The 12,336-nt window shown below is 51.2% G+C and overlaps 1 protein-coding gene across 1 annotated transcript in view; it reads right to left on the bottom strand.

Annotated features, from left to right (window-relative positions):
• The window catches only part of PLPP4 (phospholipid phosphatase 4), a 121,826-nt gene extending 110,709 nt beyond the window's left edge, over positions 1 to 11,117 (bottom strand). Inside the window, exon 1 of the mRNA XM_066239066.1 lies at positions 10,917 to 11,117. Coding sequence (XP_066095163.1) covers positions 10,917 to 10,972 — 56 coding nt within the window. The 5' untranslated portion in view covers positions 10,973 to 11,117. The remainder of the gene's footprint in view (positions 1 to 10,916) is intronic.
• Positions 11,118 to 12,336: the final 1,219 nt, after the last annotated feature.

Here is a 12,336-nt window from a genome sequence, read left to right as displayed (position 1 = left end):
TAGAACTAAGAGAGGTATAGGAGTTCAGGGAGCCTTATTCTTTTTGTATTGTTTTAATTTTTACAACTATTTTATAATCTTAAAAAAAAATAAGTGAGGGATAACACATCCATTCCCATTACATTCACTTTTGTGTAAACCTTTCTAATATTTGCCCAAATCAAACATTTTAGATAGTTGTAATTCTGAGATATATTATTATACAGTGCTCTTTAACTACTACATCATAAAATGCTCCGTTTCTTCTTCATGATTTTCAAAATAATTATTTTAATAGCTATACAAGATTTTCTTGTGTCCATAATTTACCAAAGCATTCCATCAGAGTTTTCATTTATTTGACAAATATGCTTACTTTGCTTTGTACAGAACATAGCAATGAACATCTCTATACAATAATATTTTTCCATCTGTCATAGTCGGGCCTCAACACATTTTTTCTAAAAACTGTAAGTCAAGGGGCAGGAATCACCTTGTGCACCACAGCATGGCTCTTCGAGGGGGTGGTACCCGCTTACAATTCCAGCTACAGCATCTGACCACATCTGTTTCACCACAACCTTGCACATCCTGGTGTTCATCCTTCTATTTGATTTTCTTTGAATATTTTAGTTGATAATAAAATAGAGAAAGGTTGATTTCTGACACATTCTCACTTCAGATATTTCTAAAGCAACCACAAAAGAATCTAAGGATATTTCATGGCTTCCTTTCTTCCCCCAAACAGGAGACATCCATAGTGACTTTTCTGATTATGAATGAAAGTAATAAATGTTACTATAAAATAGTTTAGACCAGAAGTAGTATAACGAAAAAGCAAATACTATAAAATTCCATCAGCTTGAAATAACCACCATTAAGATTATTTTGTATATCTTCATAGACATTTTTCTTAAAGACAGACCCAAATTCATTTTATTAGATTACCACATTAATACATCACTACGTGGACTTCTGTAACTTTTTTTTTTTCAGTGAGTGAGAGAGGGAGAGAGAGAAACAGGAAGGGAGGGAGATGAGAAGCAACTTAGTTGTTCATTGATTGCTTTCTCATATGTGCCTTGACAGGGGCAGGGGGCTACAACTGAGCCAGTGACCCCTTGCTCAAACCAGCGACCTTGGACTCAAACCAGCAACCTTGGGCTTCAAGCCAGAGACCATGGGGTCACATCTATGATCCTATGCTCAAGCCAGCAACCCCTTGCTCAAGACGGATGAACTCATGCTCAAGCTGGCGACCTCAGTTTCAAGCCTGGGTCCTCAGTGTCCCAGGCCAATGCTCTACCTACTGTGCCACCACCTGGTCAGGCTCACTTCTGTAACTTTTTTAGCATTTAACAAGTTTGTGGATATCTTCACAACTCCTGTACATAATTCATTTTAATGGCTGCATTTTTTTTCCATGGTAGCACACAAAAGCGTGCTGACCTACATTCAGTGCCATTGTGTTGTTTTCAGATACACACTCTGCATGTCTATGGAAACCACAGATGCAAAGGTGGTTTAGTTATTTGTATTTTTGTTAGTTCCCTGTTCTTATCCACTGCCATTTACCTATTAGAGAAGAACTAATAGAGAAGAACTCTTCTCTATTCTTACTAATTGGTAAGAGCTCTCTGTATAGGAGAAGCATTAACTCTTAACTTGGTAAATTAGGACAACAGGATCACATCCTGGGGTTGCAAAGATTAAGTCACCTAAGGTATGCCAAGTACCTAATACAAAGCCGGCACATAGTAAGTCAAAATTGTGCCCTTCCCTTCCTCCGCCTCCCTGCCTTCCTATAACCGAGATGGAGAAATAGGTAATTAAAAAGATACCTACACACATATATACACTGGCCATTTCTGTTCCCAGCGGCGTCTTGGACCATTATTTAGAATGCCTCCCCCAAACTTCCTAAATCCTAGTTCAAGATTCAGCTCTCCCGCAGTACTGAGAGCTGCACTCTATTACTGCACTGTGATATTAGGAACCTTTTAAGCAGGAAAGGGAGATAGGGAAGGAAACAGAGTAACAAGATTGGCTTTAACACATACCATGTGCCAGCTGTGTACCGGGCACCCTTCACACAGCACATCACTTCATCGTCACAGCCCCCCTGGATGTGACACATGACCCATCAGGAAGCTTAGAGAAACTATAAGATCATAAGGCACATCTTTATAATCAGCACTCAGATGTCACTCCAAAGCCCATGAGTAGACTGCCCTCCTGTGAAGTAGGGACCCAGCTCTGGCTTCCTGTGTCACTCTGGGGCCATCCCATGCTTTACACAAAGTCACACTGTTCAACAGATCGAGACCAAAGCAGCACACGGCCTAGATCTCTCTTTTAGAATTATAGCTGGGCAGAGGGAAACCAAATCCTTCTTTAAAAACTCAGCATTCCCACACCTGAGTATATGTATGCCCGACAGAAATCCCAAATACATTCACCAAAAAACAACAGTAGCAGCCTTACGCTTAATAGCCAAAAACAATAAATTACCCCGACACCCATAAAGAGCAAGTAAGTAAACAGAGGTACAGCCATGCAATAAAATGCTTACAGCGAGGAGAATTAACAAACCACAAGTACACACACGTGCATGAATCTCAAAAACATGCTGGGCAAACGATGTCACACAATGTCCATTCTGTATGACTCCATTTACACAGCGTTTAAAAACGGTTTAGAAGTCAGGGTGGTGCGACCCTCAGGGGGTGGATGGGGAGGTGGGAGAGGGCGTACCCTGGGCTCCAACAATCATGAATCGTGCACTTGTCTCCGTGCCTGTTATTTTTAGGCTGAACTAAATGAAATTCTCACTTTTTAGGTCAAAACAGTCAAATACCAGCAATTTCATGTGGTTTAACCTAATATTTCAATAAAAACACATTTGTTTGCTTGTTTTTTTAAAACCGTCTGGTAAAAGAGAAAGAAATGTCTGGCACTGACTGGCAGATTGCTCCTTTTCTGCACCAACCCAAACGCTCCTGCGGCTTCCGAACCTGTGTCCCCTTTCTCCTTGGTGGAGACGGAAGAACAACCAGGCCCTCCCCTCCGCGGGTGATCCTTCACCGTCACATCCTGAAAGACTCTGATGAAGCCCTTCCTGGCTTCCAGAGTCCCAGCTCCTCTCCGCCGCCCACTCAACCCCACCTTCCCCCCAAAACCTCTGTGCCTGTCATTGAATCATGAGGACACAATGCCAGTCACAGTCCTGCCTACATTCACCTCCTCGCTGTGAACCAGCGTTTCCAATTCACTCACAGGACACCAAGATTATATTTCTAAAAGAAGCAATATTACTAAGATGATCTTCAGATAAAGAAAAATTTAAAAACAACCCGCCCCACTATCACAGGACAATAGAGGTACAAGGCTCTTTCGAGCCTTGAGTGAGTCATAAACAGCATAACCTTTATAACTAGGTGAGAGGATGTTACGCACAAGTTATGAAACGAATGGTCTCCTTCTGTGGTTTTATAAGCACTTATCTCCCTGAGGTGGGGAGGATGTCATCAAGTCTCAGAATTCTGGGTCCAGTGTCTCACTTTACAGTAGCAAATAATATTTCAAACAGAAGGATGCTCCAATTCTGCATGGACAAGGCCGAGGCCTCCCAGGAGGGAGGAGCGCGGGACACGCTCAGTCCAGCCGGCTGGGGGTGGAGATGGAGCCAAGGACAAGAGCTCACAGCCCAGGCTCTTTACAGAACTCGGCACAGCCAGTGCAGACTCGGAAGGAAGGATAGGAACGCAGCACTGGTTTTACACATTATCTAACGCAGTTGTGCTGATAATTCTTCTGATGCAATGTCCTGGAATCACCATTGCAAACAGCCAGCAATGTAAGTCACCATCGAGGCAGTGCAGGGCTGAGACCACTCCTAAATCAGACAGTAAGCCACCTATGCTGCTTTCTGGGGGCTCGGTTCACTGAATGGACTCGTAGCAAGTGACAAAGTTTACTTGGGGTGGGGCGGATTAAAAGAAATCTGTTGAGGCCCAGGCCGGTTGACTCAGCAGTTGAGCATCGGCCGGGCCTGTGGAAGTCCTGGGTTCGATTTCCAATCAGGGCCCATAAGAAAAGTGCCCATCTGCTTCTCCACCCTTCCCCTTCTCCTTTCTATCTCTCTCTTCCACTCCCGCAGCCAAAGCTCCACTGGAGCAAAGTTGACCCGAGTGCTGAGGATGGCTCCATGGCCTCCACCTCAGGCGCTAGAATGGCTCTGGTTGCAATGGAGCAACGACCCAGATGGGCAGAACATCACCCCCTGGCGGACATGCCGATGGATCCTGGTCGGGCATATGCAGGAGTCTGACTGCCTTTCTGTTTCTCATTTCCGGGAGGGGCGGTGGAGGGGGGGAATCCACTGAAATAGACTTAAAGGTGTTTATTTACTTTATAGGAATCCTGTAGTAAATCTTTTGTAATAAGAATGCCATTAGCTTTCTATGGCATTTTTCTTTACTAAACATTATGAATTCATCTTCATAAAAGGATAATAATAATAACATTATGGTTTGTTGAGCACACACAACCAGCTGAAGACTCTTTTCATTGAATACTCGCCAGCCTTACATTCATGGGTACTGTTCATATTCCCTTTGAAAAATTGGGGAAACAAAACTTAAGCTGGAAAAATACTTTTTGGAATGGCTCACACAGCTAATGAAAGGCAAAACCAGGTTTCAAGCCCCAGGAACTCACAGTCAAAGGCCATGGCTGTGACCACTACACACACAGCCATTCTGAGACAACACATGTCGGTAACAGGGATTCTCAAAAGTACAGAGAAGACACCTTATTTTTGTTGTGTGTACCACAGACACTTCGACACTTCAAATAACTTCTCTGATAAAACCCAGTGAAGTAGGAATTATTCCCATTTCCCACCTGGAAAAAAATGAGGTTCAGAGATTTCAGGCAACTTGCTACTGTCAGAGTTACAACTCAGACACAGACCAGCCTTGGTCCAAAGCCGTGGCCGTTCATTCTACCCCTTTGCCCCAAACAAGTCCTCCCTTCTAGAGAGTGAGCAACGTCATCACGGCCGGATCAGCTCGACAGACCAGCCTTCCGCTACAGCAGCTCACCAGTCCCAGACGCAGTTAACACAAGCTTCCTCTCGCCCCATCCAGCCCGCTTCCGATGGCACAGCGGTCCAGGGAGCCGTCCCGATGCTGGTCATGTAAACACACAGCCTCATGCTTGCCACCAACAGAGGGCAATGAAATGACAGGCCACAGAGGGGATTTATGTTGCCTCAACCCAGAGGTGACATCCGTTATTCAAGCTGTTCCGCGTGGCCCCACCTAAAGGCACGGGTTTGGAACGGGCGGTCTCCCGTGCAGCCAGAGAGGAGAGAGGGGCCAAGGGAGATCCCTGACCCCAAGAATGCACAGGCCACACGTGAATGGCTCCCAAACACGATGGACAGAGGGTCACCTGCTGAAAATGCAGATTCCCAGGGCTCCAATCCACAAGCTGGTTCAGGTAAGCGTGAGCTGGGCCCAGGTGATTCTGACACAGGTGGTCAACAGACCACCCTTCAGGAAGCCCTGCTCAGGACAGACGCGGAGCACTCAGAGGTCTATGAAAATGGTCACCGGGAGTCCAGTGTCAAGTGCTGAGCGCTCGTGAGGCCCTGCCCATGCTCATGCCCAGACCCAGCTGGGGGCATGAGGAAAGCTGAGAGGACGTGGGTGCAGACCCAGCTCCCACTGCCCAGCAGTGGACAGTCCCGAGCTGAACAGGGAGACAACCAACTGCAACACGAGAGGGAGTAAAGCACGGGTCCCGGATCACCCAGGGGCCCAGCGGTGCAGAAGACAGCACACTGTCATTCACAAAAGTAAGCCGGGCCTACGTGCCCGAGGGAGCTGTCACTGTCCACCCCGGGGTCTGTCTGATCATGGTGTTTTTCAGTGTCAAACTGCCTGGGCTTCCCCATCAGTGTCTCAGGGACCATCCACACTTCTCAGCAGAACACAGACCATTACATTCAGCTCATTTCCTCCCCCTCTTATTCCCCCCTCCCAACTCACTCTCTGTGCTGAGGCCATACCTTGTGACCTAAATTCCCACCCAAAATGCGCATCTAGGCCACTGGGGCTTTGCTCCAGGACACTCCGTCTGAAGAACTGTCTTTGGGCCAGACCTGTCAACCAGCGCTCAAAACTGAGGGGCAATGTCGGCTCTGGGCAGCGTTCCCTGGTGCCTGTCCCCTCCTTCTCATCCCTAATTAATCCCTCTTCTCAGTAAACTGGGCGCTCTGCTCCAACTACCGCAACTGTCCCCTGCCTGGGGTCCTAGGCAGGACTCTCAGGGGTAATAACAAAAGATCTGTGAATTACTATCCGTATTCCAAAAATCTACCTGACAGCCAAATGCCCCCAAGCGAGTCACCTGGACCAATTATAGTGCCAAGTTTCCTTGTGTCCATTTGGAATGATACCATCCCAATGTGACTAATGAAGGGGAAAGAAAATACCCGTTACAAATGCAAGTAGCCAGACAGTGCCACATAAGCATCTGTCAACTGAATAAATGATAAACAAGAAATGTTTGGAGGCAAAACTTTCAAACCTAGTGACCTCACGGGGGAAACAACAAACATGAGTCCGCCATGAGCTTGCTCTGCCAGGCTGGGAGCATCCTGGAGGCCCAGGCCTTCCTCCCTCGTCCTCCCCACACCTGCCCAGACCTCCTGCACAGGAAGTGCTCTGAGACGGGTGCTGGGGTGATGGAAGGTGAGACTACGTGAGCAACCAGCATCCTGAGCAGACCCAGAGCTCCTGGAAAGACATCCCGAGAGGGAGCCACCAGCAGCCACAAGGGGGGACTGAGGGACAGAGGGAGGGACTGTGGACCCCAGGCTCACGAGTGAGGTAGACAGACCACCTTCCCCCAGTCGGCATTTCCGACTGTCATCATCGACTTCCCAGGGTCCTTCCCGCAGTGCTGTCGGTAAAGGGCTTTCGGAATTAACTGCCCCCTGGAGGTGACGGCCAATAGTTGTGAGAGAAAGGGGGAAGCCAGTTACTCTGCAACACCACCAGGTATGTTCTCCCCAGCAACGTACTCACCACGTCTTGGCCCTCTGGGACCTAACGACCCAAAGAGGATCCCTCGACATCTGTAACGCGTCCGAATCCCATCTCTTGGAGGACGTGAGCCACAACCGCCACCTCTCAATAGGGGAGGTGTCACACTAAGAGTCTGACTTTAGAACTAGAGTGACATCTCTTCCCACACGTGACTCCAGGCTGTGTGTGTGCTTTTCTGGAGATTATGGGTCCTATCAGGGCATCGCTTCTAGGAGGTAGTCTATTTTGCTCCAGTCTGAAAGCCTGGTGCTGGGCGCATTCTAGTTCAGTGGCTGGTGGCCTTGGGACAGGAGTCGACTGCCTGTCTGAATTCGGGCCATGCCTCCTGCTAGCCTGTTTGAGCAAGTTACTTAACCTTTCTAAACCCCGGTTTCTTTATTCGTAAAGTGGAGAGAATCTGAAGTGTCCACTTCAAGTGAGAGGAGGCTTAAACAAGAGATGCCATGGAATGTCTCTGGCTCATCGTAAGCCCTCAACTGCCCAATGCCACTTGCTACTTCTCCTCAAGCAGTGCAGCGAGGTGACTGAGAGCCCGGACTACACAGTGGAGCGTCAAGGTTCAGCACCCTTACTAGCTGTGACTTAATCTGCTTGTGCTTCAGTTCCTTCATCCATACAGAAATACCAACATACCCCCTTCACCAGGCGCATATAGGGGCTAAGTGGTACCTGTGATCGTCTTCCTTAGAGCCTGGCACATGGTAGGCCCGCCCATGCGGTTGCTACTGGAGTAAAAATGGAAGGAATGTTCTAGCAGTACACCAGTGGTCTTCAGGGCTGTCGACCGGCCACCGCGTTTCCACACTGTGCTTGCTCAACAAGGTCCAGTGCTGGCTTGAGCATCTGCAGAAATGCTCAGAGTCTCTCCTGCAATGCTGGAAGCCCGCTCTCTGCTCCACCTGCCGACCACATGGAAGAGCAAAGCGGCCTCTAGACCCACAAGCTGAATTCATTGCGCTAAACGCAGCCTTGACACCACACGTCGTACTTCGATTTTTCCTAAACATCGGGTTCCTCCACCAACGCATTTCCTGCTCACTTAAACTTTATGTGCCAGCTCTGATTTGCATGAGTCATTACTAATTTTCTTCCCAGTCATTTGAAGTTCTTAACAGGAGTGTCCAAAACTCGCTGGGTACCTCTTGGGCCATCTATGGGGGTTGCCTGGAGAGCATCTTCTTGGAATCCTGAACCACCAAAATCCAGTCTACAAACTGAGAACTGGTTCTCTAAGTGAGCCATGGAGAGCTTTCATCCCTACCACCTGTGGGTCCCAAATGCATTTCATTAGCGCTAACATAGAATCCACGAGGAGCATGTGGGCATCGGGCGGTGGGCTCCCTGCCCTCGTGCAGAACAAATGTGGTCATAGAGCAGGTGCATCCACAGCTGGTGTTTCCCCAGAAGCACAAGTCTACAGAGTAAGGTACCCCCTCCAATAAAATTATTCTCTTATCCTGGGAAATAAATAAGGTAGAAATACCAAGCAGAACCAGGTGAATTGTATCAGCTAAGTGGGACCTCACAGCAGAGAAACTGGATTTGGCTTGCCCAGAGGGGACTTTCCAAGCCTAGCTGGGTGGGGTCCTGTGACTGAGACCACCATACCCATGAGCAGAGGTGAGTACAAAGCCACCGAACCCTGCCATCAGAGCAGCCCTGGCAAAGGAAGAATAAAACTTCCTCCAAAAGCCAGCTACTGTCATCTGGCAGGAAGGATCTCTGAGAAAATAAAGGTCACCTGTGTCTGCGAGCTCCAAGCCTGTCCTTCTGGAAGTGGCCCTCTGCCTGCCTGATAACAGCTCTGAACACCCAAGGGTCCCACCCAGGGAGTGTCCTGCCAAAGCCAAAGCTGGTCTTTGCAGGCGAAGGAGCCACAAGCCGACCCAGTGCTAATATGTCCAATTTGATATGAAACCAGGGAATCGGCCAAAAATGCCATCAACACCAAGTGTTTCCCTTTGGGCGACAGCAGATCCCCCATTAAGTAATTAATACAAAGAAGAAGTTTGGAAAGAAGACTATATTCTGGCAGCCTGGTTTTTATATAACTCCTGAGGAGGACGCAAGAAGCACACACAAACAATCCTTGTCAGATTTTTCAAATCCATTGCACAGACCGTTATATACCTACACACATCTCATAAATGTTTGAGGAAATTTGAAGGGGGATCTGAAAACAATATAAATATCATTGGACCCTCTCCTCATCCAAGAATTTCCAGGCAGCCTAAGAGCTCACCTCACTTTGCCTTCAGCATCACCCACAGCTGCCCAACAGATGTTAAATACTTCACGCACTGAACACTTCATTACCGTCGCATGATAATTTAATGGGGCTTAGTCTATCTGCCCATCGGAAACTCTCCCCATCGACTGCAAGGCAATCACTAGTTTTCATGTTTATTCCAAAGGTAGAAAAATAGAGTAAGGGAGAGGGAAACGTTTTTCTGTTTTCCCAAAATGCCCAGACCCTCTGAAGTTCTCTCCTGGTCCCTTGTTCCCAGTGAATAACACCAGTGTTTAGTGAAGCAGGGATTGGGGCTGGCGGCCTCTGGGGGAGCTTGGGCCCTTTCTGCTGGTGTGAATAGATACTCTGGATGGACTTCCTCCCTGGTGAAGAAAAACATGCAAGAAAGGGCACTTCTTTCCATGTGTACACGCTGGGCTGCCCGGAACAGAAGTCATCTCATGCCTCCCACCTGCTACTACCCCGTGACTCCCGATTCATTGGACAGAAATCCAGAGAGGGGCCTCCAGTGTGAAACGGCTCCGTGAGCTTTTCAACAAAACAAACAAGCAAAAACAACCTGGCAAGTCCAGAAAGTTAACGCAACTGTGACATTTAAAATGTGTCAGGAAACAGCCACAGGCAGAGGGGAGAGAGGACCTGCCCCGCTAATGGAGGGATAAACGCAAGTGTGAGCGCCTCGGTGCTAGATCACCGTGGGCTGCGGAGTGGGTCTGAACTGATGTTTTGGGCTTGGGACCGACAGGCAGGGACGCGACAGCATTCTGCTGCTGGGGCCTGGGGAGGCCGGTGGGTGGCGGGCCAGGAGCACCCACGACTCTGAAAGAACCAGAGCCAAAGCTGACCCTCCTCTTTCCAGGATCTTTTTTCCAAGTACCAGACCCTCGAAGCCACCGGGGGCATTTCACTGTCGCCCTCGAAGGGAATTCGCCCGCACTGTAAGTGGACATGGACTCTGACGCGTGGAGCCCTCACCCGGGCTGCGGGCCTTGCCCCCCCCCCTTCCCGAACCTCCCTGCAACAGTTTTCTAGCCGAAGTACCGCAAACGCCGCCTGGAAAAAGGCTCACCAGGACCAGGGGCGCTAAAGCCAAGACACTGAAGGACACCGAGCCTGGCCCTGGGGATGGCAGGCGGCAAGGAGAGATGAGCGAGGAGCTAAGCTGCAAACGTCGGGCTCGGGAGCTCACAGGGTAGAAACTTCCCGAGGGTGCCAGCGAGGTGCGCGTCCGCCTCCACGGGCGAGTCCTGAATCCCAGGGCAGGTGCAGAGCCGGCGAGACGCGCAGGCGGGGGGACTCAAGCGGCGGCTGCACCCGCTTCCCCGCCGGGAGGTGGTGGTCGGAGCAGGTCTCAGACCGGCGCGCAGCTCCCTCCGCGCGGAGGGTCGCTGGAAGGAGATCAGGACTCTCTTGGTCCCATAGGGCACATCCCGGCCCCGAGCTGGAAAGGGATCTGAAATCCAGGCCCCAGAGGGACGCGGTGGCGCAAACAAAGTTGGGGCGCAGAGACGCTTGGCCCGTGGGTCCCCGCGTCCGTGTGCCCCTGCACGCGGCGCGCCAATACTTACACGAAGACCCCGAAGAGCAGGGCTCGGACCCCGATCTCGATGGCCAGCTCACGCATGGTGCAGCCAGAGCGGCTCCCGCGAAGGCAGCGGCTGGTGCTCTCGGCGGCTCCCGCAGCTCGGCCGGCGCCGGCTCGCCAGACCCGGGGCGGCGAGGGAGGCGCGCTCCAGGCCGCGGGCGGGGGCGGGAGGCGGGCGCCGAGCGGGGGCGGGCGGCGGCGGGGAGGGCTCAACCCAAACCTCCCTTCTGGGGTCAGGGGGTTCGGGGACGCCACGGCAGCTCGCTCAACGCTCCCAGTGCCGCGTCCTCGCGCCGAGCGGGCGGCGCCTCGGGGACTCCCCGCTCCGGAGCGCCGCCCCCGCGCCCAGGCACCGCGCCGTGCGCCCGCGGCCAGGGAGGGGAAGCCCCGCCGCCGCCCCTGCGCGCTCCCCCACGCCCCGCCAGCGGGCCGCCCCCGGGCTGCGCGCTGGCTGGGTCTTTGCCTGCGGCTCCCTGCGTCTGCTCGCTCTCCCCGCTATCGCTCCCTCGCACACGGACGCACGTGGGCATGTAGTACAAGGCGCCCTGGGATTCTTTGGCGCGCCAGGCAGCCCCGGAACCCTCCATTCGTGCGGAGCAGCGCTCCTCCCTTCCGTTTTCTGTCCTCCCTACACCTTTCCAACCTGAAATTCCTTTTCTTCTAGGAAGTTTCCCCTAGCACTCGCAAGCTTCGTTTTGCCCAGAGGAAGTGCCAACCGGCCTCCAGAGCCCAGGCCCAGACCGAAGGCAAAGCGGAGCCTGGCTCCTCGCTCTGCCACCAGCGCCAGGTTGCCCCTAGGGCGGGACAGGGTAGTCTGTGGGAGCTCTCTCTCTCTCTCTCTCTCTCTCTCTCTCAAGAATTTATAATTTCAGTCCCTCTTAAGGACAGATAAGCTTTGCTTCCCATGAAAGGGACTGAAGATGGCACGATTCCACAAAGCATTCGACCACGTCCGTGGGTTTGGAGGTGGCTGGCTCCAGCAGCTGTCCCCCCGGAAGTGCCATGTTGCTACCCCAGCTGATGACTGAGTCGACAAAGGAGTGCTGCGGGGACAGGCTCGGCCAAGCAATCCAGCCACAGCACCCAGGCGCCCGGCTTGGCAGCCCCGCCTGGGTCTTCATGACGCCCATGGAACGTGATGTGTTGTTCTCTAGAGAAGGAGCATGGGTCAGAGGTTCCAGCCGTCTCCCAAACACTCTATGATAAGAAACAAAATAAACTGGTTTGCCCCTTGCCGGAACATGATGGGCTCCTCAACTGTGAAGTGTGAGACTGAGCTCTGAAAACCACTTCAGGCCCGGACTGGTGGAGAGCATCCTCCTGGCTTGGAGAAGAAGCCGCAGGTTCCACAGTCAGGGCGCATACAAGCAGCAACCATGAGTGCACAGCAAAGTGGAACAAGC

Source organism: Saccopteryx bilineata, chromosome 7 (genome assembly GCF_036850765.1).
Source record: "Saccopteryx bilineata isolate mSacBil1 chromosome 7, mSacBil1_pri_phased_curated, whole genome shotgun sequence".
Lineage (NCBI taxonomy): Eukaryota > Metazoa > Chordata > Mammalia > Chiroptera > Emballonuridae > Saccopteryx > Saccopteryx bilineata.
Note: the sequence above shows the minus strand (reverse complement) of the source record. Positions and strands in the feature narration are given on the sequence as shown.